The sequence below is a fragment of the Phlebotomus papatasi genome, chromosome 1 (genome assembly GCF_024763615.1).
Source record: "Phlebotomus papatasi isolate M1 chromosome 1, Ppap_2.1, whole genome shotgun sequence".
Taxonomy (NCBI): Eukaryota; Metazoa; Arthropoda; class Insecta; order Diptera; family Psychodidae; genus Phlebotomus; species Phlebotomus papatasi.
In genome coordinates, this window is record NC_077222.1 from 45,029,760 (window position 1) to 45,057,543 (window position 27,784).

A 27,784-nucleotide genomic window follows, 5' to 3' on the forward strand; every position below is an offset into this window, starting at 1 on the left:
GACTTTCATATGCTTAACCTGTGTTTTCTCCGCAAGAGGTCACTGCAGTGTTGTTCGTCTCGACAATCTTGTCTACTTCGGTGGTTGTTCTTTTGTGCAAAAAAGCGTAAAATTCCATTAAAATAATCACCAATTTTTCTACCACATCATCTAATATCAACTGGTAAGATATTGGTAAATCAAAGTGTGACTGAAAATGTGGGTTTTAACTGAAAAATAGCTAAAATGTGAACTAGTTCTTTGTGATTGACAGAGAAAATGGCGATGTTTTGTGTGTCATTTATTTGCGTATTACGATTTTCCAAACACCATCCGATTATGTCGCGATTTCCCCCAAATAAAAAACACGCCTCAAGGCAATATCCAGCTGAGTGACTCGTGCTCCACAATTACTCATTGTTTACGGGATTTTTCGCTGAGGGAAATGATAAAGATTTTTTTGGCATAAGAGTGTGAGCATAGAAAATGATTATTTCCATTGTGCTCATTTAATTCAATTAATGATTCATGGTTTTGAGTGCAGCAAACTCTTCGAAAGTCTCAATTGCATTTCAAATATTCTAATGAGCTTCAATAAGAATATTTCCATTCAATCCTGCTATCACAAAATTGAAATGTGACGGAATATTGTGGGAGCAAGTGTGTCAGTGGTGCTGAAAAATATCGTCATCTTGTTACGTCACTCCCATGGTCAGATTTTTTCAGGAAGGAAAAACAAAGAATCCATTCCTCGAGTCAAAAGTTTTCTGAGATTGTCTGCCAACATGGAGAGTTTAACAAAAGGAAATACTCAGAGAGATAATATGAGAGTTTCAGTGATAAGCACTTGAAGGCTTATGGGAAATGAGAATCTATTGTAGACCATGCCCATAAATCTTAATATTTCATCATCATCAAGGTGAATTTTTGAATTTGATTGATAGAATTACAATCAAGAATTACAATTTTCATGGTTTTTTTCTCTAAAACTTGGTTAAAAAGTTGCCTCTTTTATGAATAAAAATAACTTTAGGTCACACGTCACATCCCTTTTATAAACAACGTATTCTTTTTTAATAATACTTCAAACAAATTATTTCAATGATATCTTGTCCAGCAAAATAGACTGTATGCCCCTCCAAGATTTTCTGGCAAAAAATTCTAAACTTTGCGAAAAAGGATTTTATAAAAAAAAGAAAGACACGTCATAACGGTCACTTATTTTTTATTACAAAATTATATCAAACACCATTTATTTATAAAATGTACCTAAGAGAAAAAAAGAAAATTATTTTATTAAAGTGAAAACAACAACTAAACTTCTGCTTCTATCAAGTTATTTATTTTAATGGCATCTACATACACACTAACGAAATTTATGTCCATATTGAAGAATTTTTCCTACACAAGCGTATGGAAATTGCTTCAATATGGACTTAAATTACCTTATGTCCTCTACACACTAGAGAAATTTCTGTCCATATTGTAACAAATTGCTTACGTTTGTGTTTGAAAAACTGTCCAACATGGACATGAATTTCTCTAGTGTGTAGAGGCCATTAATGTTTAGAGGACATTACACAAGTGTAGGAAATTTGCTTCAATATGGAGATTTCAACATTTTTCTAGTGAGTAGAGGCCACAAAGCAGTCTTCAGACTAGAGTTTTAACCCAGTTCCCGTATGTCTCGAAATCCTAATAGCGTGCAATTTAATTGCTTTTTGAGAGCATAATAGGTTATTTATTTTTAATAATCCAATCCTAAGTTAAATTTTCCCAAAAAAAAAACATAATTGATAAGAAATTAGAGCAGTTAAGCCATTTGGATAAGGCTTAGGTCTGAAGACCGTATAAGTCATTGACAAATTAAAGTAACTAATCCTTCCTTTCCCGGCGATTATACAAAATCGTCTAGCTGCATACTGGATCATAGTTAGAATTAATTTACAAAGCCCGAGAATATTTAACCCGACATTTTGCGAAAAAGGATTAGCTCTAACTATAATACACTCAGAGTTTAGGATCAGAGATTAGAAGTTCTTTGCGTAATTTTCCTTTACAGGGTAAATATTCTCGACAATACGTATGAACATATTTAGATCTTTACATTCTTTTACAATTACCCACAGAATTATTTGACTTGTAACAACAATAGAGACATTAAGATAAGATTTTGAAAATTAATGCCCTAAACCTTCCATTAAAATATTGTTTTTTCAATAGCTTAAAATTACTAGATATAATTTGAGATAGAATCATAGGACAATTTTTTGTTACTTCATAAGTGCGAATACTTAATAAATTTGAATAAACAAAAACTAATTTCTCAATGCTCAGATCAAAGGGTTCAGTATTAATGGGTTATAGGGTAATGATGCAAATGTATCGGGTTTCAATCTCCTTTAGATCACTAGGAATATTTCTAGCGCATAAGATATTTTGATTGCATTCAATAAGTTTCACTGCACTTGATTCCACGGGGCATGGAACTGACAATCCGATCCCAGTGAATGAAAAAATGGATATCCCGAAAATCTCGCTTACACGGGAAGGCCTAGTTCCTCTATGGAACATTGTGCCACCATTGTTATTATCATTTTAATTATCGTAAGATAAATTCTGTTCCGGACAAACTTATTTGAAAAGTTTGAACTTTATTTATCTTTATTGTGGTGGTGTTTGAAGTAAGTAAGTAAGTAGTAAGTTGTTTGAATAGGAAGAGGGCACAGTAGTACAAGGGGCGTTTGCTCAAAAATATTACTCTTGTAAGAGATGTACTGTAGAATATAGGTCAGGATCATGTGATTGTCCGAATATAGTTTATGCCATCGGGCCTTTTTGTGTTAAAGATGCTACAACCTTTACCTCCCACTTAGAGGGCTGACCCATAGGGACAAGGCCGCATTCTATACCCAATTTAGGAATCCATAATGGCATGGATTTAGCCGCAAAACCAATTCATTGTACAATTTAATTGTTTCCGATCTTTTAAATTGGTTTGTCCAGAATTCCGCTTTATAAGGAAATTTTACTCTAACCAAAGATTTGAGCTCGAGAGACGTAAATGATACTTTTGTTGTTATGTTACGCTAACACCATTATTTGAAATTAATTTATATTTGTCTAAAAAGAGACATTTTTGTACCTACATTGTGTTTTTCAAGTTTTGGTGATAATTATAGCATTGTTATGACAAAACTGTAACTATTCATCATTATAACTAGGGTAAGAACTCATGATTTTGACCAGTCTGCTTATAAGCATCGATGTTCCAAGTTTGAAGTGCGATATTTTCGATACTAATTGACTTTTTTCTTATACTCTTTTTTCCGAAGGGTTGTTTAGGAACTTGGCTAGCTATTTGTCGTCTTTTGTTTTACTAAAATAAGTTTTAATACGTTTAAAAATGAATTGATATGTAGTGGTGAATTTGACTCTTATTTTGGACAACTTGGCTGTAAATTTAGACAGCTAATCCGCCTCAACAGGATGCCCATTGTTCTTCATTTCATGAACCAATCTTATCAAGTCCTCTTTCTGTTCATCTAAGGGAAACATAGAATGTCACAAGAAGCCCGGAAACTTTCTATATGATTCATTAAAGTGAGTTGACTTCGGTACTCCAATTACGTGCGGATTTGCTCATTCCCTGGCCTTTCTGGGAGCATTTCAAGGCATTACTCGCTACATCTCTTTCGTAGAGATGATGCTCCTCTGTTTCTCCAGGCATTTGTCCAACCTAGTCATCACAAAAGCTAAAACTTCACGAAATTTCGTGAGAAAAACACTTGTCCAAAATAAGGAATATCACCTCACTGGTGAATGTCTTAGAAAACTTCCCATGTTTCACACGAAAAATCTAATTCCCAAGGCAAATCTCACTTCAGATCAAATGTACAAATCACCACTAACGTGAATCAACACAATATTCAATGAATATTCAATAATATTACTCAGAAAAAGCAAAGAAACATTGTTAGTTACTTCATCACAGCTAAATAAGACTGAAGTAAACACGAAGTTTTGTCATATTTCTCGTAAGAAAGCTCACACTGAATTTTCAACAAAGCAATTTTAACTCAAATCATATTCAAAATTTAACGTATATAGTGTTAAAGTCTTCCAAAAAGAACAAATATTTAGATAGAATTCATTATCCATCAAATATTGGTATAAAAATCCATCATTTTAATCAATTCATTTTTAATATACAATTTTATCCTCAAAGTGTCCAAAATAAGAAACTGGACAAAATTATGAGCCTTTCCCCTATTAAATTACAATATTGAAAATTTACTGTATTTTCAATTTCATGTTAAAAAAAAATATCAGACTTGCATCGCACTACTTTAAGAATTTGAAAAAGCCTTCGAATCCGGGTTTAATCTAATCTTAAAAAATGTTTCTTTCGTTTTTTCATATTAAATAACGATTTAGAAAAAAATCTGACTATAAAATAAAAAAAAAATATATGGCAGAATATTAATTTATAAGTCTGCTCTTAAAGCTCGATTTATGCCTTGATTTATCTGAGAATTTATGGTTGTATTTAACTAAAATTATACTGCCTTACAAAGTTAGCCTGTTTAGAAGAAATAGAGTTTACATTTGTTAATGAAAGATTTATAAATCCAGTTAAAAAAATGTATTAAGAAGTTTGACAAAAATTAATCTTTCATCGTCAAATAGTAAATTGTGTTATAATCATGCCTTGGATCAAATGCATTAGCTGTGATTTTTCTTTTAATTGTAAAAGAAAAGGAGAAAACAAAACAAATTAGTTCAATATTTCTTCCGAAATTGAACGCCAAGGAATGGGCAAAGCGCAGTGTGAAGAAAATCAGTGCCCATATAATGTAATTAGTTGGTAGTTATGCAGTGTTAAAAGGAAATTGTGTGATTGTGTGAGTGTGGCGTGATAGCACGATTCCAAAGAATCCCTCTGATAAAAGCTGTATGACACAGAAATGTGTGCTGACGTTTGAGATTATAGATCATGAGCAAGAATGTAATTCAATAGACGCCCCTTTGTACTATAGAATTCTTTGTTTTTTTTTGTCTGCAGATTGTGATCTCGCAAGAAGATGGCCACGAGGAAGAAAGTGCTCCTGAAAGTCATCATTTTGGGTGACACGAGCGTGGGAAAGACATCCCTCATGAATCAATATGTGAATAAACGCTTCTCGAATCAGTATAAAGCCACAATTGGGGCGGATTTTCTCACAAAGGAGGTAGTTGTGGATGATCGCATGGTGACTATGCAGATCTGGGATACAGCTGGTCAGGAAAGATTTCAGTCTCTTGGTGTTGCCTTCTATCGTGGCGCCGATTGCTGTGTGCTCGTTTTTGATGTCACAGCACCCAACACCTTCAAGAACCTCGACTCCTGGCGAGACGAGTTCCTCATTCAGGCTAGCCCCAGGGATCCCGAACACTTCCCATTCGTTGTGCTGGCCAATAAAATCGACTTAGAAAATCGAGCTGTAAGTTGATTACCAATTTATTCCATTCGCATGGATACTTAATATTATTCTCTTTTGCCTCTGCCCGTTGATATAACATATTAGCAAACAATTACCAAAGATGAGACACAACATGAGAATTTGCTGGCAAAACAAATATTGCAATACACTTACTCAGAATTTTTCATCGTAAAATTATGAATCATTGCCTCGGTCACTTTAAAATATTATTTTTATTTAAAAATTACAGTTTTCCAAATAATTTCTTTATTTAACAAATAACTATAACAGTAAAAATTGCTTAGCTTTTATAAGAAGTAAGCCTATATTGATTGTTTAAGGCTCACAAAGAACCTAATGAAATGAACACATTAGCAGAAAAACGTTTTTAATTCTATTATAAAAAGGATTATTTTTTCATTGAATTTAACCCTTTAACGACGAGATACTTTCGACGGACCGAAAATCGGCAATAAAAATTAAATCGATAAACAAAATCAATGAAACGTCTTACATCTGACATTGGAAAATCCAAAAGATTCTGATTCGATGCATTTTTACCTCTACGAGCAATAGGGACAAAAATAACCCAAAAATTTAAATAATTTTTCTGACAATACCAATGAATAATAATTTTCAGGTCAATGAAAAATATTACGTATAAGTATTGTAGTTTCTAATCCCAAAACAGTTTGGCTTGAAAAAAATTAGAAGTACAAAAATAATTAAAATCATTTTTCAATATGGGGATTTAAAAATTCGTCATTTTTAAGGTTAAATGTTTACTATATTAGCAAATAGTTGGAAACTTGCAAAACATATCCCAGATTCCTTCAACCTTCTACTTCGCAATTACGTACAAACATAAGAAAAAAATAAGTTCAGGTAGTCAGGAAAAAATATTTTCTTTATGGGACACCGGTGTTCCAATCGTCCTTAAAGAGTTAAGGACGATTGGAACACCGGTGTCCCATAAAGAAAATAATTTTTCCTGACTATCTAGAGTTATTTTTTCCTTATGTTTGTAGGGTAACAAACATAGTTGCGGCATAGTTGCGTGCAAGCGCCAAAGTCTCAAGTTTGAAATGCAATATTATTAATACAAATTCATTTTTTTATTCCTTCTTCTTAAGGCGTGAATCTTATAGGCAGTTTATCGTCTTCATTTCACTCAAATCATTCTTATTCCTTTTTACCATAAATAAAAAATGTAGACACAGCTTTGGTGGCCTATATCGGCCACCTTCATTCTTATAGTTTCTTGCCTTCCCAGAATTTTTCCTGTGTCTTTTTCACATTATCTCATTTGTCGAAGCGACATTTTTTGTTATTCTTTTGCATTGTATGATCTCTAGAGTATGCAAAAACTAAAAATTCATCGAAATTCGAGGAAGAAAAAAAAAGTGGCCGGAATTTGGCACACTTACCCTACGTAATTGCGAAATAGAAGGTTGAAGGAATCTAGAATATTTTTGTAAGTCTCCAGCTATTTGCTATATAGTAAATATTTAAGCTCAAAAATGGCGAACTTTTAAAATCTCAAATTCATAATAGATTTCATTTATTTTTTATACTTCCAATTTTTTTAAACAAAACCTTTTTGGCAATATATTGTAGTTTTTATTGCCAAAAGGGTTTTGCTTAAAAAAAATTGGAAGTATAAAAAATAAATAAAACCATACGTAATACTTTTTCATTAAAGTGAAAAATATTATTCATTGGTATTGTCAGAAAAATTACTTAAATTTTTAGGCTATTTTTGTCCCTATCGTATCCCTATAGAAACACAAAATACACCGAATCAGACTCTGTTGAATTTTCCAATGTTAGATGTAAGACTTATCATTGATTATGTTTCCCAGTTTAATTTTTATTGTTGATTTTCAGTCCGTAAAAAGTGTCTCGTCGTTAAAGGGTTAATGAAACTATTTAATATACTTTTATAAATCAAAATGTTGTTGTAAATTATTTCTTAAAGATTTTCCTACTAAAAGTGTTTACGGTTCTCAGATTTGAAGCAAGTATGGCAATTTTCAGAACTGGCCAATGGCTAAATATTCATTTTTAAGGAAAGTTCATTACATGGGCTTGAGTTGTGAGGTTTGGCCCAGTTTCTCGAAAGTTTCAAAATTCTAGATAAAAAGCAATTTTATTTGCTCTGAATTTAACCAATCCTAAGCCGCGATTTTCTTAAAAATTTTGGCTTCAAAAAAATTAGAGAAGTTTATAGTTAAAACAGCCTTCAGACTTCAAACTGAAGGTTTAGCCCAGTTTCTTATGGTCTTGTAAACTTTAGCAACCAATGTTATTGCCTTTTTTAAAATCTAATGAATTATTTACTATCAATATTCAATCTTAGTTCCAAATTTTCCTAATTCTTTTTTGTGGTAAAGGAATTAAAGAGGTAAATTCATTTGGCAAAAGAAACTCAAGGCAGTAAAGCTCAAAGACCAAATAGACTCAAGCTAATCATTGAGAATATTTATCCTGTAAAATTTGGTATACTGAGAGAAATCCGAAAAACTTAAAATAACATTCCGGAAATGTTAATTTTACCCTGCAGTATTTATCCGAAAACGGTGTAAATATTACCCTTTTTAGGTGTATTAGGGGTTAAAGTTACCCTTCTTTCATGTTGATTTTACCTTTAAAAGGTGTAAAATTAACATTGAAAAATGTTGATATATTTTTACAACCAAAAAGTGTTGAAGTAATGACGAAAAAAAGTTAATCGCAGCCTCTTTTTATTTTCAGTGTAGTAAAAGACCAATCCAAATTATCATGCATTCAGAATTCAAAACGAGGGAATAAAATATTCTTTGCATAAATTTACATCCTAATCCTAATACTTTACTGCCAAATTTTACGGTCTAAACAATTCTCGAGGATCCGCCTAAGTTTTAGATCTGTATGGCTAAACCTTAGGTCTGAAAACAATATTACACTCGAGTAAAAGTTACTCGAATCGATTTAACAACTCATTTTCTTTGCTAAATCCTATTAGGAGAGACCGGGGCAGAATTAGCCACGTATAGTATTAGATAGTGGTATCTTATAGATTGCCCACGAAGGAATATTGAGAAAATCACTCTTTATACTAAATATATACTTGCCTACCTTTTCATTGAAATATTTATCAGCCTCATATAAACATTTTTTGTACAAGTTTAACGTAATGAAAAATTTCATTTGGTGGCTAATCTACCCCGGTCTCCCCTTATTGTTTTTCAAAGTTAATGAACGAAAATGAGAATTATCAATCTTTTTCTTCACAACTAATATTTTTTAATCTTTTAAATGAACTACTAATAATAATTATAATAATGTATCAAAAATTGATAAAATTGTTAAAAACAAAGTTTAAGTGGTCACAAAAGGAAATGAATTGAATCAAGATCGTTTTTTAACAAGTTGTAACTTAAACTTTTTTCAATGACTAAAGTAATAAATAGGTAAGAGAAGCATATATCGACATTATTGCTCAGATCGTCAGGTTTTGCAGAAATATGCCTCATTCACATGATGAAAATGTGCATAAGAAAAATACATAAACCAAAATAGAGCAATCTGATTGGCTGAGGCTTACGCACTTTTGCATGGAAATTTTTCATAAAGGATTTAATTTCTCAATTTAATTCCCAACTGTTCCCAATTTCAAATGAAATGCGCGCGCGACAAAAATCAGCTGTCAAATTTTCACAGTTAACAAACAGTAATCGTAATTTCTTACTTGTTACAACTGGTGAGAGATCCTCCCTAAGGTTCTACGGCTCAGGTGCAACTTCTCTCCGGATGCGATGCTGGCACCACACAAGCTTCCTTCAAAATCAATTCCGGACACTTCAATTTTTGAGTTCTCGTGGAAAAACAGCACTTCTATTATTGGAATTATTCTTCCATGTTTTGCTGATGGTCCTGCCCTGATTCCTCCGTGTTGCTGGGTGATCTGTCGGGATAACATTGTGCTCCACATGACACATCTCAAACCTGAGTCTTTCTGCACAATGCACACACATTCCACCAAGATATCACACACGAGGGCAATGCTTGGAATCCTTGGAATACTCTCTGCCCAAATATTCTGTATTTTTTTTCTCCTCCGTGAATTTTTACTCACGAAAAGAAACAATTTGCTTCACGCGCACCGCACAATTGATTTGACAGCTGATTTTTGTCGTGCGCGCATTTGATTTGAAATTGGGAAAAGTTGGGAATTAAATTGAGAAATACAAAGTAAAATTTCTCATGCAACTTTTCATCATGAGAATCCAGCTTTAAAATAGATTTTTAAAAATTACTATTGGAAAACTCTTCAATTTTGTCATAGACTTTTTATGAAAATTATAACTAGTCATCTCATTTACTGAACTCCCATTCTTTATTATTTATTTAATTCGCTTCTAGGCGGTAGATCTGTTGCTTTTATTAACTTCTCTAAAAAAAAAGTCTTACAGGTTTAGATAAATGGAATACTAGGGTTCTAATAGGCATTGTCAGAAATTGGTTTAAAAATCCTGCACTTTATGCAAATTATGGAGTATTTTTCATAACCTGATGATCCTTTCAATGACCTTATAATGTAGGGGAGGGTGGGGCAGTTTAACGACGGGGCAGTTTCAATTTTTACATATTCTTCTTATCCCTTTGAAAGGAATGGGATAAAACCTTTATATTATTGAAGAGATAACTGAGACCCATGTTCATAAAAATAATTAATTTTGTGACCCTTCTCGTTTAAATTCTGTAATTGATTTTATAAAACTGCATCAAAATGAAACTTTTTGTAATGTTTTGTTTTCAACAATTTCTGAAATATTGCACTTATCTATCGAAGTAACATAATTGTATTAAATTACCAGTGGTTTTATGATTATTAGAAGGCAGCGTTGAATGAAATCTAAGACGGTTCTGAAAATTTTCATTTGAGTTCCGAAATTTCGTGAGGGGCAGTTCCATGCAAGCACACGGAGAAGTTTCCAGTGTCTAACAATTTACTTTTTTAATCAAAATCAACTTAAAATGATCATTGAAAAAGTTTTATAGCTGTTTTTGTCGATAAAGTTCGAAATTATGGAAAATAGTATTTCCCAAAAGTTCACAAAAAAATGATCTTTCAGTGTTTTTTAAGTGCTTATAAATTATGAATTTAATTCATTCATTCATTTTCAACCGCTTATCCCTATTGGGGTCGCGGGCCCATGACATCCAATCTAGCAGCCCACGATTGTCGATCCTCCGCCACTTCAGGGAGATGTTCGGGTTCGATCCCAAGGCGTTCCAAGGCAAGATTCTGAATTTGATTCAGCCACCTCGTCCTAGGTCTGCCTCGAGGTCGACGCCTTCTCACAATGGCTTGCATAGCTTTTCTGGGGAATCTTTTTCTATCCATGCGCTGAACATGTCCATACCATCGAAGTTGTGATCTCTCAACCCGAAGAAGCAGCTCCTCGACTCTTAGTTCCTCACGAACGGCTACATTCCTCACTCGATCTCGACGAGTGATTCCCTTAACCGCCCGAAGGTACCTCATCTCGGCAGCTTGTACTCGCGATCTTACCCTTTCGGTCATTACCCAAATCTCATGACCATAGGTGAGAATAGGAATGAACACAGCTTTGAAAACCGATAATTTAGCCGATCGACTAAGCTCGACCTTCCTCAACACGCTTCTGCCAAGCTCCCTCATTACTGCAGAAGCCTGACCGATTCGCGACGAGAGTTCTGCCTCCATCCTACCATCACTCGTGAATAACACCCCGAGATACTTGAACTTCTCCACCTGTGTCAATGAGTCTCCACTAACATGTAGAGTGCATTTCACAGATTGTCGGGAAATCACCATTACCTCCGACTTTTTGTCGTTCACCTTCATACCTGTTTCGGCACAAACATTTACAAATCGGTCAAGTGTGCGCTGAAGCTCTTCTTCGGAAGATCCAAAAAGAACCAAATCATCTGCATAGAGGAGATGGCTCACCCTGAAATCCCCAATACGAATCGCATTCCGCCCCCGACTGCGTTCCATAATCTTGTCCATGTATATTATGAACAACAATGGTGATAGAACACACCCTTGACGTTGACGCAGTCCAACACTCACTTGAAAACCTTCCGATTTGGATCCGTTTACACGAACACAGCTACTACAGTCTCTGTACAATGACTGAATGGCTCCTACCAATTCTTCATCCAGTCCGTACTCGTGCAGTACATCCCAAAGTTGTTCTCTCGGTATTATGAATTTAATTGTTATAATATATTTTAAAAATGTTTTCAGCAAGATATTGTAAAATTTTTTTAGTATTATGAAAATTGAAGATTTTAAAATACTATTATAAAATTGTTATACTAAAAAGGACATGTTCTAAGGCGTTATAATGATCCAATAATGTACAGAATTAGCTTAGCACTACAAAAGACATTTCTTTCGTATAAAAATTCAAAGAAAATTGCTCAATTAATGAGGAATAGTCTTGGGGAAATCTTTGGCGATATTTTATTTTCTCTGTATGATCAATTAGTGTTAAAATTCTGTTATAAAGTTCTTGTTCGATTATATTTTTAGGTTTTAGAGTCTTAGAAGACTTCAAAATAGTAATTTTAATCAATTCTGGTAACGCAAATTTCCTATAAACACGTTTTATCTTTCTCAAAAATTGCCTCATATTTATCTTGAAATTGCCTAGCAATGGGGTACTTTCACACATTCACCTTTCAAGTCTAATGAATTTCTCCACAACAGACTAATGAAATTAAAGGATTATTGTTTATTATTTTTATTAACCCTAAACCCAACTGTAATTCACAGAATATACAAAGTTTTATTTCTGATTATCATCTTTTTGCAAAATGGTCCCAAAATAAATTTTGCAATTTAGGGGTGAAACTGCCCCACCCTCCCCTAATTACTTTTTTAAAATAATCTTCAATTATTCAATTTAAGTTTAGAAAAAATACCTTTTGTTAAATATCCAAGTATTTTTAGTGACTATACAGAGGTTTTTGACTTCAGATTATGACGATAATTTTTTTCTCAATAGGTTTCAATAAAAGCAAATTAGCACTACTATCTTAATAAATTTAATATAATCAAGTTGAAGAGAGGATTACATAATACAGAATTTATTTTTTTAGATTCTTGACAATATATGAAGTTTTAGAACACAGTAGTATTGCAATTACAAAAAGATTTTCCTTCTAGTGATGTTTTTCCCTGTTTCCCACAAAGATAAGCAATCCTCAAGAAATCACAAAAACTAGTCTTAGTCGAGTGAGTAACTTTGAAATTGTCCAAAAAACCACCTTGTATAAAATAATTGTTAATAAAATGAAAGAATCCTTGTAGCCACTGAAGAAGGTCCATATCCGAACCGAAAGCTCTGGGCAAAAAATAAAATAGTATTTTTAGTCTTGAGGTGAAGCAATATCTCACTGGTGATCACCGGAATCTTTCAAATCAACTCATCACACCAGTTCCTTACCTATTCGTCTATTTTTTTTTTTTTTTGAAAAATATAAAAAGGCTTAAAACACCTCTTGTTAAATTTTATGTCCTTTAAAAAAAAAGTCAAAAATCATTCAATTTAGATTAAAAATGTACTGGTGATTTTCATTTCCTTTAAGGAAATGTTGTACAAAATCTATTGTTAAAAGCAAATCAAAATAGTTTTTTTTTGGAATACTTTGGAGAAGCTTTTGGTCATCTTTCTTTAAATAAATCTTCCAATGTCGTCTTTGAAGAGCTTTTATGCAATCTTTCAAGTTGTCAACATCTGCTCCCCGCAAAATAACCAAAATCAATTTAGCATTGAATTTTCATCCAATTTTTGATCAATTTTACGTTATTAAGAAAAAGTATTCTTGTTTTTGATAAACTTTCAGCTTATGAAATCTATCAGTTTAATCAAAATTAGGTTTAAATTTGGATTGAAATATACTAATAAAGGGAATCGATGAACGTCGGGGAAAGAAAAAAAGGGTAAATTTTTCCCAAAGCTTTCGGCTCAAATTCCAAGCCTTCCTTAGTGGCTATATGGCAGGAAAGGGCACTTTTTTATTTTTCAATTCATTTTACAATTTGTAAGCATCAACTCACTCAAATCTTGTCTTTATTTTAGTATTTTCTCAATTTTAATTTATATTTTTAATACAATTGCCACCCAAAGCTCAGTTGGATATGTTTTAGACTTAGAATCCAATAATTTCAGGTCATAAAAACTAATGTGGAAATGATTTAAAGGGGAATTTGAAATAAAAAGCTTTTAAAGAGTTCAGATTTTATATGACTAAATGGCCTTTCATAAATTTTTATTCCATTCCGAATTTCTCTCAAAAAAAATCAGTTTTTTTTTAATTAGAATGAAAAGAGTTATCATTTGGTATGAGGGCTACCAGAAGGAGGAATGAGAACAGAAACTTATATGCATACTTAACTCTTTCGCGTCACACTTTTATTCAGCAGATGAATTCATGTAAAATTGAGTTTTTTCTAATGCTTTATGATCAAATATAATAGTTCAGAGAGGAAAAAAATTTCCATTGCGTGAAAACTCGGAAAAATCCCGGGTCATATATGACCCTATTGTCCTCAAGGAAAGTGTACATACCATTTTCAAAATCTATATCACTGCACTGGCTTTTTAAGAGTTTTTTTTTTACTTGAAGTTATTAATTAGACCAAAACCATGGCAAACTGGATTGTCTTGACGAACACTGTACTCCTGGTGTTCAAGGAATCTTCCTGGTAATCCCTTGAACAGTCACTGTCACAATATTTTGAGTGGTATTTGGCAAAAATAAACTTATCCACATATTCATTCACACACAATACAACTGCACAATATGAGACGCTTGCAGAATACTCTAAAATATTGCAAAATGTGTTATAATTCATCAGATATAAGATGAAATGTCCAGGAGCAAGATGTCCCACCTGCATTTCACAAAGAAAAACAATGTCCCAACTACATTTCGCTATAGGTTTGGGACGAAAACACTGTTACCCTTGCCGACAATAGGGTCATATACGACCCGGAAAATTCTACACGCTTTTCTGGAAAATTGCGAGTAGTTTATTTTATCAAAATATGCAATATACAATCTGTGGATATTCTATTTTGTGTTTCTAAAGAACTTTTTGCTGTAAAAAATAAATGAATATAAAAAATTTTGAAAAATGAAAAGTCATTTCACAAAGTTTGAAATTAGTGATTTTTGATTTCAAATATTTTCTTTTCCTGAATATCTGGAGTCTTGAGAAAATTATCCAAGAATCTTACATCCTTCTATTATGATGTCGTGCACAAACCGATAGATTTCAATTAATGTAAATAGTCAAAAAAAATTGTTTTTTTCCCCGGGTCATATATGACCCTAATGACGCGAAAGAGTTACAGAAACTTTCTTAAGTTTTGTTCCCATGCAGACATCAGAAATTGTTTCGCTTTTTAGTTACTCTTTGCTCTTTTGTTACTTTTTACCCCAAGTGGCCATTTTTAATAATCTAAATTCCTTGTTCGAATTCTAAGAAACTTACGACATTGAAGAAGGTCTCTGGAGGCTATCTATATAAAAAAAATTGAGCCGCTAATCTTTTTTACCTTGGAAGATATTGAATTTTGAATTTTTCGATTTGTGACTTTTTGCCCCAGTCTCCCCTACTTAAAACCTTTTTTTACTCTGCTTGCTTTTTAGGTGTCGAGTAAGAGGGCGGATCAGTGGTGCAAGTCGAAAAATGACATCCCATATTTTGAAACGTCGGCCAAGGAGGGTATTAATGTGGATTTGGCGTTCCAAACTTGAACTTTGATATTTCCAGCAAAATTTTTTTCCCAAATAACATTTTTTTTCTCAAAAAAATTCAGGTGGAGCTTTACAATGAATTCCCCGATCCGATCAGCTTAACTAGTTCAAATAATCGTCCAAGGAATTCGGACAACTGTCCATGCTAATAAAGTGAACAGACTTTCGATAATGAAATCAAATAACATAATGTTAAAGCATTGTAAAAGAAGTAACATTACATTTTTTGATCAGTGTTACGAAATGGAAAGTCTGCTAAATTAATCGGTTCACTTCTCTCTGTGTTTCTTTTTTCTTCTTTTTTTTTTGTTTTGCAAATCATCAAGAAGTGGAAGTTATTTTCTTTTTTATAATGATTGCTTTTTTTTTTGGTAAATAGATAACCAAAATGTAACGTATAAAAAAATGTAACGCTGATCTTAAAAGAAACATTTCACAGTGAAAAGTATATTTTATAAAATTACAGTGAAAAAAAAATACCATTTTCAGAATGAAACAACGGTAGTTAAAGAATAAAAAAAATTATCCACTCAAAGTTGAATCAAAAAAAAACAAATCATGAGCGGAATTGCACGACTTTCCCCTTATAAAAGAAATAAATAAAAAAAAAAAATAAATTGATAGTGTTCTTTTAACGGTAGTTAAAGAATAAAAAAAATTATCCACTCAAAGTTGAATCAAAAAAAAACAAATCATGAGCGGAATTGCACGACTTTCCCCTTATAAAAGAAATAAATAAAAAAAAAAAATAAATTGATAGTGTTCTGGAGATGAGAGATCGAAGAGAGAGAGAGAGAGAGAGATTGGGACAAATATTGTGTGAAATCCGTAATTTTTGGGCAATTTCTTGAGCGACAGATAAATATTGCGATATTAAAATATTTATATTTTTTATGTTTGTTTATGCATTAACTGTGTACGAAAGCATGTTTTCTTTTTTTTTCATTTCAAAATGATCGAGTCTCCACTCGACCATTTTTAATTACTGTAAATGAGGAAGTAATGAAAAAAAATCAATTTATCAAAACTTTTGTCAAGGAGAAAAATTATCACAGAAAAAAAATGTTCGCTTGTCGGTTATCTTTGAAGAAAAAAGAAAAAGAAAAACAAATCATGATAATAGTTGCATCATGTTTTTCCTTGGAAATACAACAAGAATAAATAAAAAAGTTCTGTAAATAATAAAAAAGAAAAAAAAATAGGTAAAATGTTAGATAATTTTCTTGATTTTTTTTTAAATGCATAATTTTTATGTTTGTAATAACGTTTAAAATGCAAAAGTGGCTGGAGAACAAGGCAGTAAAAAATAAGAATGGTAAATTATGTTGCTAAATTGGGAGGAGTAAATTGGTTACAACAAAAAAAAAAATGAAATACACATTAATACATTCTACTTTATAAGAAATAAAATTAATTCCAATAAAATGGTTTGTTTTATCACAAAATAAGAGGATATTCAATAAGAAGACACTGGAAACCTCTTAATATGGTGGTTTGTGTCTAGAAGAATATTCCAGTGGTTTTTATGTTGAAATTATAGATGGCACAGTAGGCACTGGAAGTAATATATTTTTCTGGGTATACAAAAAGAATTATGATTTTGCATTTTTCTCAGTTTTTTGCATATATTATTGCTTAAAATTCCTTTCTAGTTTCAATCTTAGGGAATGCTTTATCACGATAATAAAGTAAATCTTTCAGTTTCTCATTTTCATACGACTCAATTAATAGGTTATGTTTAGAACCTGCCCAGCCTAGAGGACGAAATAAAATAATAAAAAATGTTTCTCCTGATCCTCATCACATGTATCAGCTTTATTCTAGCATTTGCCCACATATTGACCAAGCCAGTAAGTAAATTGCTACTGTTTATTTCTGCGAATTGTACAAGAGTGTCCTGTTCCAGGTGGTAAGCTGTATTAACACGGAGTCCAAAGAAGAACTCCAGCTCAAGGCCACAATAGCTAGTCACAGAAGAGAACTAAGGGGCATATCCATGAGGGATGACTACCCAAGCTATGTGAGAATTGAGCGAAAAATCGTGGTGGCCGAAAAGAGGCTCAATGAACTGGCTATTCTCAATAGCACCTCAAAAATGGCAATCAAATTTGGGATTCCGTATGGAACTCAGGCTCTCCTGTCCATTGTCCTTCTGGGCATCTCCATTTACTACCGCTACACCCCAGTGATAATCTTTGAGGAGAAATTCGATTTTATGCCATTTGGAGGAATTATGCGAGTACCAACTGGCATTCCTGGCGCAATCTCAGTTCCCTTCTGGATATTCGTGAGTAGCTTCATGGGCAGAACACTAGCGGGATACTTAAAGTCTTGATGTCAATAAAATTGTGTCTATTAAGAAAATGTTCTGTGTTTGAAGTCAACAGCATGTTCCACAAATTTAGCCACGGTCAGGAGAGAACTCTCAGACAGCCTCGGCCCGATGATTTGCAGAGATATTGGCAAATTATTCGATGAGAGGCAAATTGGAATTGAAATTGCTGGGATTCCAGCCATATTGACAGGCTGTGTACAGTAATCCTGCAGGGCACATTGATCCCTGTTTGAGTATCCGATGAATTCCTCATAGACTGGAGCTTCTGAGAGAGTTGTTGGCGTCAAGAGAACATGATATCCATCCTTGAAGACATTTTCGAAATCCTGAGCAATCAAGCGACGTACTTTCAAGGCCTGCTTGAAGTATTTTTCATAATTCCGTCGAAGCAGAAAGAAATTCCCGGACAAAATTCTCGTCTTTACTACACAATTGAATCCTTCGGCTCTTGATTCTGCATAGAGTTTTTCCGTGCTGGTGGCATCTGATGCTCTGTGACCAAATTCAATTCCATCGTAGCGAGCCATGTTACTGGCCACTTCGCAGGCATTGAGTACGGAATAGACAGCTATTGAGGAAGATGTGTGCGGCAGAGAAACTGTAGATACTGTAGCTCCAGCATTTTCCAGTAGACTTGCCACAATCTTCCACGTCTCCAAGACATTTGTTTCCAATTGGGGGTTGTGATATTCTCTCGGTATTCCCACTTTGATTCCACGCATGGAAATCTTTTCACCAGGAGGTAAAATCACAGGATTTGTGGCCTTCTTGAGGGTTGTTGAATCTCTAGGATCAGGTCCAGCAATTGCATTGAGTACTGCAGCACAATCATCGACTGTTTTAGACAGAATTCCAGGTACATCCAGAGAATTAACCAAAGGAATCAATCCGTGGCGCGATAGCAAGCCATATGTTGGTTTCAAACCGACAATTCCGCAGTAAGAAGCAGGATTTCTTGTAGATCCTCCGGTATCTGACCCCAAAGCAGCATAGCAACTTCCCGTAGCCACAGCGACGGCAGATCCCCCGGAACTTCCACCAGAAATGTGCCTGTCATTCCAGGGATTTCTGACAGGGCCAAAAATGGAATCTGTAGCTCCAGAACCCATTGCAAATTCATCCATATTGGTTTTTCCAATCAGTATTGCCCCTCTATTCAATAGCTTCTCATAAACTGTGGCATTGTACGTTGGTATAAAATCCCTCAGCATCCGGGAAGCGCATGTCGTACGGATATTTCTTGTGCAGAAATTATCTTTAACAGCTATTGGAACACCATCCAATTCTCCTAGGCCTTTGCCCACATTGTGCCTCTCCTGGGCATCAAGCCACTGCTTCTGGGATACTCCTTCTGTGAGTGTTATGAAAGCATTCAGGTGTTTGGTCTTTCGGACCGTGTTTGTGATCACTGAAGATATCTCATCACAACTCACTGATCTCTCACGGAGTTGCGATGCCAACTGCAAAAAAAAAATTCCACAGTTACTATTCTTTCAATTTCTGCACCATAAAAGTATTTTTATTACCAATTTTATGCTTTTTGGAAGGGTTTTCATCGCATAGATTTTTTCACATTGCCTTTTTTCGGCAGAATAAAATTATAAACATAACCTTACATTTTTTGGTCGAGTCCATTTTTCCCGTTTTTTTTTCTTCCGAATTTGACGGATCTGTGAAAATTTTTTCCAGTTTTGTGCAAAATCTCTCAAATTAGTGAATTAGTCGACACGGTGGCAGGATGGAGAGTCGAATAATAAAGCAAAATATCGAGGAACTTTCATCAGTGGCGGATAATAGGGCAATTTATAGGATTCTCACGAAAATCCGAACTGACGTGAAGACGCGTGAAAATATTGAGATTTTCCTCACAGAAGGGGGACTCAGCCCCCTCATTGAGCTCATAAAGAAGCCAAATGAGAAAATCATCGATGTCTCTCTCAGTATCCTTGGGAATTGTTGCACAGTGGAGAAATGTGCCAAAAAGGTATTTTTCATATGAACACAGGGTGATTCAAAAGTAGCCGTGGGAAAATGTTCTCTGGGCTCGTTGAGATTAATTCCAGATTTCTTTTTTTTTTTGTTAAATCTTGTTCAGGCGGGTGAATTGGGTGTTGTTGCTCCTCTGATCTTACTCCTGAGCACCATGACCAGTGACAGTATTCAATGCCGGGTTTGTCGCATTCTGGGCAATATTGCAGCTCTTGATGGTATCGCTGAGGCAATTTCTTCCCGTGGCGTCTCGAGTATTCTCTTGACAATTCTCGATGATACAAAGCCTATTGCTACCCTGGTTATGGCTGTGCGTCTTGTCAGTAAACTGTGGAAAATACAATCATTCCGAATGGAAACTTGTAAGAATGGAATGGCTAAAAGGATGATGATGATTCTCATCAAGCATTCACGCAATGTTGGAGTTCCAACTGCTGTGGTTGCCAAAGAGCCAGATGCTCTGGCTAAAATGCATCCCAAGAAGGAATTTCGTGAAAGTACCCGAAAAATGTTCAATTCGATGGTGAAGAATCTTGAGAATGCCCGGAGTGATGTATTTGACTATAGTGTCTTGGGGAAGGATCAGCCACAAGATATGAAGACTGAGGAATTTCTTGCACCAACGGAACCTGATAAATGTGATCTTTTCAATGGGATCCTGCGATGCCTGCAAATGATGGTGAAGGATGAGAAAGTGTTTATGGATCATCAGATAAATGCCGATGGGAATGGCTTCAAGTGTCTAATGGCACTGTGCAAGGGTCAATTCAGAGTTCTAGTCCTATCAATTCTGTCTGCATTGGCCTTTGAACAATTTACGCGATACGATATGGGATGTGCCCATGCTGTATCCATGGCCAGTGAATTGCTCCAGTGCTACAGTTCGGGTGATCCTGACAGTTTTCTAACGGACCTAGAAGTGAGATGCTGTGTCAATATCATATGCTTACTGGCCAGTGAAGCATGCAATAGAGCAAAAATTCGTCATAGCGATGCCCTTAAGATTCTTCTGCAGCGTTTCCGGGAGACTCAGTGTCGGCAGGAATTGGATATGATCATGTACGGTTTTACATTCTTCAAGTATGACCAGATGAGTATATGTTTGTTGGTGCGGGAAGGTTTAATTGGGGCTCTGATTAAGAGATTGACGGAGGAGTTGGTGGAAGCTAAGGTGGATCATGTACCCATTAAAAAGCCCATTGAAATCAAATTGGCCAAGAGGAAGAGGTTCAAGGCTTCAGATATTGACATAATCATGAAGCGTTTGAGGAGCAATAGTCCCATGTGCTCGAATTTCGCCGAACCGGGTTCGCCGAACAGCAGCAGCGGCATGAATGCCAATCATGGCAGTCCGAGTAGTTTCTGCAGCATCTCACCCAAGAGTGCTTCACCGCGGAGCACAGATTTGGAGTCTGACGATGAATCAGCCACATACTCGCCCGTGTGCAGTGACAGTGACGAAGACATGCCACTGAGGAGAGCCAAGGAAAAACGAGATTTGCCAGCTGTAGAGATTGCCGTGGTGGATGTCGATGAGAATACCACAGAGAGTCTCGATGTAGGCTTAATTGATATTGAGCCATCGACACATGAGAATGCCCTCCTGGAAGCCATGGTGGAGAAGGACACAAAAGAAATTGAATCAGAGATATCGACTATTCAGCGAATTCTTCTGCTACTGCGAGATATGCCACGGATGCTGCCTCATGCTCCCGAACTGGCCAAAATGGAGAGTTTGACAGCTCTCATAAAAACATGTCGTTTCATCTCTAATCCCCAAGCCTACTGCAACAACATTCTCTACTTCGTGGTTCAGGACACAAAGAATTTCGTTCCATTGCTGCAAAATGACTTTGTCATTGATGTTTACAAACTCAGGCATACAGGATACGATCATACAGACTGCCAATCGTGTCAGGAGATGATATCAATTAGCATCTCAGTTCTGAGTGCTCTGACGGGGATTGCAGAATCGGGATATGGACGTGGGGAATTGGCTCACTATCTGCTCACTGGGGAGCAAGAGATGAGAAAACATGTGGCAATCCTAACGACATTTATTATCCGGGAACCCAAATTCCTCTACACCTTCCTGGTGGATCACAGTGCTCTCTACACCATCATGGAGATTATCCTGACGGACGATAAGGAATTGGGCGAAAAGGCGTGCCTGGGCATTACTGCCCTGGCGAACAATCTTAATATCTGTGATAGCAATGACACGGATAATTCTGACCATCCCACGTACGACGAGGAAAACTACTCTACAGCTTGCGATGGGGATGCAATCTCATTTGTGGTGAAAGATAGTCAAAGGGTGGACTTTAGCGAAAACATCTTGAAGCACATTAGCGATGTTTTCTACTCAATGCTCACCAGTGACTTCAAGGAGTCCATCAACAGGGAAATTCACATTGCAGACATCAGTGTGGCTGGAATCAAGTACTTCCTCAATTTGATTATGCTCAGTCGATCAGATTCCTTGGAAAGTGTCCCTTTGGCATTTTCCATGACGCCCGCTCTCGAAGCCTACGAGCTCTCTATCCGGTACATGCTGTCGGACATTGAAACTGCCCTTTTGGGTGTCATCCGGAAAATTGTCAGTGAAATTAATGTTCTCAGTGTCTTTGAATGGGCAATGATGAACAACAATCGTCAATTGTTAGAAATTTCTGTTTATTACTACCTCAGTTCGGACATTTGTGGCAAGAAAAAGCTCTTGATGTACCGTGAAGCGGATCTATCAGAGTATGGGACTCAGTGGAATCAGCTCATTCTGGATACCATTGTGGACAAATGTGTGGCATCGATGGAAGTATCATAGGGATCTCAATGGAAGGGTTGTCCATTCTTCATGCGACCCACCTCAAATTCAATCATCATCTCACCATAACCACTCGTTGGTAGAGTATCGGCGATCCACTTGATGGTGAGATAGTGACTGGAGCCCTCATGATGGCCCACCTTGATGAATGTCTTGTACTCTGTCGGCTTCACAGGGCACCACTTTCCATTTCCACTGGCAGTCAATGCACGATGCTCGCACAGATCCTGCTGATTCATGGGCACGTATTTACCGGACTTCAACTTGAAGAACCGTTCGATCTCGAGACTTACCTATAAGTTACGGAATAAATAAATATTGATTGTATTGGATGAAATAAAATTTAATTGACTTTTGTAGTAAAACAATCATAATCTTTAATTTACTACAAATTCATCACATCCTTTTTCAAAAGAATTACCGTAATTACCTACCTGGTAGTCTCTTTCGGATCTGAAGGATTAATTTTAAAAAATTTAAAATAGCAAAGATTCTTGAACCAGCCAAGGGGGAGATATTAGGGTCGGAAGTGGTGTACTACAGGTAAAAATGAAGTGCTTGGAAGTCTTTGGAAGTGCGAGTGCTTAGATATAAAGTTTTTTTTTGTCTAATTACGTTTTATTCAGACTACGTTACTCTTAGTTCAGATTCTTAATTCGGGCGGCAAACTAAAAAGGCTTGTTGATATATTTAAGTTCGATTATGACAATTAAATGGAGCAAATATACACTCAAATTTATTAGAGCTTATTTGTACTGTAATTTTTCCGAGGTTTTTAAATAATAATTTTCCTTAATTTTACTGCTCGAACTCAAAGACTATAATCGACTTTTCTTCAACTTCTCACTGTTCTGGAGCATAAACGGTAAGAGATATCAACTTCCGGTGTTCGATGACCCCTCCTCAAATGACATTATCTCGTACCCATAACCTCTTTACTTTTCCCCCTTCCCTTTCGTACGTTCCCTATCCCTCAAAAATAGGTCAAAAATGAGGTTTTTCCATTTTTGCAAAAAATTGGCGCAAGATTTTTCAATGATTTTTGAATATGTTTTAGAGCTGGTCCTGGCGAACATTTCGCCCAAAAATACCTATGACCGGAAAATTCGCCATTTTGAATTATTGAAGGTCAAATTCAACCACTTTGGAAGGTTCATTTTTTTTTGGTTAAATTTGGATTTTTTTAGAAAAGTATTGCAAATTAGAACCCGGCTGCATCGGTCTTCATCGGTAATGAATCGGCTAAGTACCGATTTGTTGATTTTCAAATGCTTTTGTGATTTATGAATTAATTTGATCTCTAGTAGATCAGTGATTCCAAATGATTATACAAAAAGCTAATTCACGGTGAGCTCTATCTCGTGAGTTCGAGCATTCCGCAAAGCTGGGACGCTTTGCCATCTCTTTTTACAGGAATGTCAAATTCATGTAATGGCTCACAAATAATGACATAGCTATTGCAGTTGACTTTGAATAAATTTGATAAGTATAACTTTTTTTTTCTAATTAATCGTAAATATGTGTGAATAAGGATGATTGCTTAAATTCATGGGGCTTTTTCACGAATGTCGTTAGTTGTTGCACTCGTACTTTAAGACTCTTGCAGACTTTTCAGCACAGTTTCAATAATTACAAACGAAATTACGTTTTTTTTAGAAAATCTATTTTATTTTTTTTTGGAAACGTCCTAGACTGGACTACAACATACTAAAATTTGATTAACTTGCACAATGCCGTTTTAGAGAAAAATGATTTTGAATTTTGATGAATGACGCTATCGCAGCGCCACCTGTGGTGACTTTTTGAACTTCCATCTGAAACTGGCTCATCCCCGGCCGGAACAAAATCGGAGTTATAACATATTTACATGATACTAGTCTGACAAAAATCTGAGTCCGATTTGTATTATATTTTTCATTTAAAAATATATGATATTCGTACTCTGTAATTGTCCGAGATATGTTCCACTCATTCTACAGTGTCTCTGATATGTTCCACTGCCACAATAACATCGAAAATAAATGTGCAATTTTTTTACTATTTTGCAAAGATTTATACGAAAAGAGGCATAAAAGTAGCCAATGAAGCTTAAGAATTACGTTTCCTGTAAGAAAATTGCCTCATCAGATGATAAAATTAATAATTGTGATTCACACGTACACGACAGTCACACCAATACTAATGCTGGCAAAAAGTCTCTTCCACTAGTAAAACGACACAGTCTTTTATATGGAGGGTATGTCTACAATCGGCCTACTATCCCTACTATAGTAGGCCTACTCTACCTATTAGTATATAATATTTATCTAATATTGTATAACATTTGTTCCGGCCGGGTCGAGACGAAACCAAAAACCCAAAATTGAGCTCAAAATGTTAATTAGAACCGGAGATAGAGGCCGGTCAATATTCGAACTTTGACCCCTTATGGCTCGGGTCAGGGGTTATGGATCGACTTAAGTATTTTTTGTTTGTTTGATAGGTATAATCAGCGGCTACAACATACTAAAATTTGAGCCCGATCGATGCCATAGGGACGGAGCTATTGAGAAAACAAAAAAAGGGGTATTCAAAATGGCGGATTGGGGGGGTGGGGTGTGAGGGTGGGGGATCAATGCACCAAGTTGCAATTTTCATACGATATATAACCTTTGCCGAAAATCGTAAGTCGATATCTCTTTTAGTTTAGGAGCTATTAAGTTCCAAAGAGCGGCCGGCCGGCCGGCCGGGTACGTAATTTAGCCCCCCATATATTCGTGATCAGGAAGTGCTGAAACACATTTTGGCCAAGTTTGAGCTCGATCGGACGACATTAAATTTTGGTAGGATTATAGTAGGTGAGATTGTTAAGAATCTCATCTAATATACCAAATGAGATTAAAATCATTAAAATGATTCTTAGAAGACCCCTCCGTAATCGAAAATTACTCATTTTCAGCAGATTGTTCAAATTTCCCAAAAATTGTTGCTTATATTCGTAGAAATAGATCAAAAATTCGTTTTATAAAATAATGTTATTTTTGCTCACCGTCTCATTTTCGAAAATCCTCATGATTTCTGCTTTGCTGGAAAAGTGAAAGATATTGACTATAAAACCAGCATAGGGTCCAGCTTCAACCACTTGACACTTGTTGGGAAGCTTTCTCTTTGAAGCATCTCTGGAAAATCTCATGTGGAGGCAGTTGAAGAATTTACTGTGAATGCTGAAAGTTAATTCTACTGGCTTCGACACATCACTAAATTCTGGCGAGACATTAATCTTCTCCACGACGGACGCTAGCCATTGTCCAAATGCCACATGGTGATCCATCTCTTGAACATCATAATTGAGTTTGGCTCTCTGGAAAATTTTCTGCATTTTACGTTTTGCCTGGGATACTCTTGAGTAGGATTGATTCGGTTCCGGATGTTTCATTTTGAGCTCGATGGTTTGGAAATGGATTTGATCATTGGGTGGAACAATTGTGTCCAGAAGGCTGGTTGATGTGGGGGGATTGAGAGGATCTATGAGATCATCAGCACAGAGATCCAATTGATCAGTTAATTGGAAGTCATCCATGAGTTCAATCTGACAATCTTGGAGTTCCATGTTGTTAATCACAAAACTGTCCAGAGAATTCTGCCAATTTCCTCCATTCTCACTAATACAGTATTCATCTCTCGAAGGCTCCGAGATGAATTCAATCTCTGTGCCAAGATCTGCAATGTCTGTACCTTGGGAAGTACTGGGAACTTGGTAAGCTGTGGAGTAGATGTGCTTCATGAGATCCAGATGCGACTTATGGAGATTCTGTAGGCGAGAGTCGCTGTTCAAAGCAGCTGACAGAAGCATCATGTGCCTGCACACTTCCTTCTCCATCACGATTGTATTGTTGAGATCAAAGAGGATATTGATGACTTTGCAGCTGCAGGAGTAGAATGGCGAGCCCCCGTCATCTCTGGACAGTTCACAGTGAACATACCCAGTGGCTGTTCCTTCTGATCTGACCACAAAAATCTTCTTATTAATCCTCTGGACCACCGGACAGGCTGTAGACTTTGAAACTTCCTGCCACATTGTGTGCTTCTCAGCATCAGGAATCACAGTGATGGAGTACAGTGTCTCTCTCTTAATTGTTAGGCTAATCGCCTCCACTGCCGTTTCACTAGCTTCCTTTACGTGCTTACAGGTGACATCGTCATCCTTGGAGTCATACTTGCAAGTGTCTACAAAACAAATTGCATTCCGATGGATAATGGAGGCAGTCTCGTCAGATTCCACTACTTTATCCGTAATCTTTACAAAACTCCGAGTATCTACACTCTCTGGGCACCTTTCCTTGGTCTTGACACTGTACAACCGAGAATCCTCGGGCCCCAAAAGAGCAACTGCATCCAAAAAGAATGCATTTTGAGGTTTGTTTTTCAAATTCAGCGCACATTCGCGGTTTCGACATCCTTTCGCTCGAAGCCCATTATACTTGTTGCAAGACGGACACTTTTTCAGACCCCTCATATTACCACGCGCACATTTGAAGTCCATTTTTCACAAAATTCCTAATTTTTTGCTCGATTTACTTCCCAAAATAAAATTGTAAACATCACACACAAACGAAAGATTGATGTCTTTTGTACTAACAGCAACAGCTATTGCAATGAAGTAAAAGGTGATACGCGGAAAGGAACAGTAAAATAATTTTCCTTTTTTTAGAGAATAAATAAAAAAAATATATAATTGTTCTCTTAAATTATTATTTTCTGAATATCAAATAAATATATTATTTTCAATTCGTGTTGTTAACAAAACAAGGCATACTCGCATACTCATTGCAAATTGTTAACAAAGGAATCATAAAAGTCGCGATCGAAGAAGGCTTTACTTCAAATATGACCCAAATTGACGTTTGATTCTTGCTGTCACCTTTTTGGGTGCTTTTGGACTTCACCGTGACTCTAGAGGTGTTAGTAGTTTTTTGCATTCCAAGAAAATTTTCGTTGTTTCGGTGTAAAAAGTGTGATTCAAGGAAAAAATCTAGTGCAATTAATTGTCTAAAGTACAACCCCATATCAGTATTGTGAAATTAGAGTGCTTTTTGCCACAGAAAACAGTGAAAAGAGGAAAGATAAAGTGGGCAACATTGCCGCCTCTTGTAGCTCCCGGCTGGACATTACAACGATATATTCTTAAGAGTTTCTTAATTTTTGCTTCTCTGTAATATTTGTTTTTGCATCTTTTCTTTTTTACTATATTTTAATGCATTTTGTTTTTATGATCAAGTAATCCCTTGTGCGCATCTTTAGATCCAATTTGATTGTGCGTGACACTGTTAAACCCTTCAAATGTGCATTTAAAAGGTGTTTCTGGTGCATAATTTAAAAATCCAGTGTACTGCTGCCTCTCTCAAAATTCTTATA

General features: G+C 35.6%; 5 protein-coding genes across 5 annotated transcripts; 3 read left to right on the forward strand and 2 right to left on the reverse strand.

The window, feature by feature from the left end:
• The first annotated feature begins 40 nt into the window (after positions 1-40).
• Positions 41-15,798, forward strand: LOC129799356 (ras-related protein rab7). The gene is made up of 3 exons (XM_055843173.1): positions 41-163; positions 5,045-5,462; positions 15,135-15,798. Exons 2-3 carry the CDS (start codon positions 5,064-5,066, stop codon positions 15,240-15,242), a joined length of 507 nt encoding a protein of 168 aa, XP_055699148.1. The 5' UTR covers positions 41-163; positions 5,045-5,063; the 3' UTR covers positions 15,243-15,798.
• An 83-nt stretch (positions 15,799-15,881) lies between these two features.
• LOC129799367 (guided entry of tail-anchored proteins factor 1) lies at positions 15,882-17,606 on the forward strand. The gene is made up of 2 exons (XM_055843188.1): positions 15,882-17,092; positions 17,149-17,606. Exons 1-2 carry the CDS (start codon positions 17,024-17,026, stop codon positions 17,575-17,577), a joined length of 498 nt encoding a protein of 165 aa, XP_055699163.1. The 5' UTR covers positions 15,882-17,023; the 3' UTR covers positions 17,578-17,606.
• On the reverse strand, positions 17,578-19,190 carry LOC129799362 (glutamyl-tRNA(Gln) amidotransferase subunit A, mitochondrial). The gene is made up of 2 exons (XM_055843182.1): positions 19,104-19,190; positions 17,578-19,037 (listed from the first exon to the last, which is right to left on the reverse strand). Exons 1-2 carry the CDS (start codon positions 19,131-19,133, stop codon positions 17,598-17,600), a joined length of 1,470 nt encoding a protein of 489 aa, XP_055699157.1. The 5' UTR covers positions 19,134-19,190; the 3' UTR covers positions 17,578-17,597.
• Positions 19,191-19,208: 18 nt separating this feature from the next.
• LOC129799358 (uncharacterized) lies at positions 19,209-22,758 on the forward strand. Its single transcript, XM_055843176.1, has 2 exons — positions 19,209-19,561; positions 19,673-22,758. The coding sequence occupies exons 1-2, from the start codon at positions 19,316-19,318 to the stop codon at positions 22,388-22,390; spliced, it is 2,964 nt and encodes a 987-aa protein (XP_055699151.1). The 5' UTR covers positions 19,209-19,315; the 3' UTR covers positions 22,391-22,758.
• Positions 22,222-27,247, reverse strand: LOC129799361 (uncharacterized). Its single transcript, XM_055843180.1, has 2 exons — positions 25,419-27,247; positions 22,222-22,683 (listed from the first exon to the last, which is right to left on the reverse strand). Exons 1-2 carry the CDS (start codon positions 26,910-26,912, stop codon positions 22,396-22,398), a joined length of 1,782 nt encoding a protein of 593 aa, XP_055699155.1. The 5' UTR covers positions 26,913-27,247; the 3' UTR covers positions 22,222-22,395.
• Between the last annotated feature and the right edge of the window lie 537 nt (positions 27,248-27,784).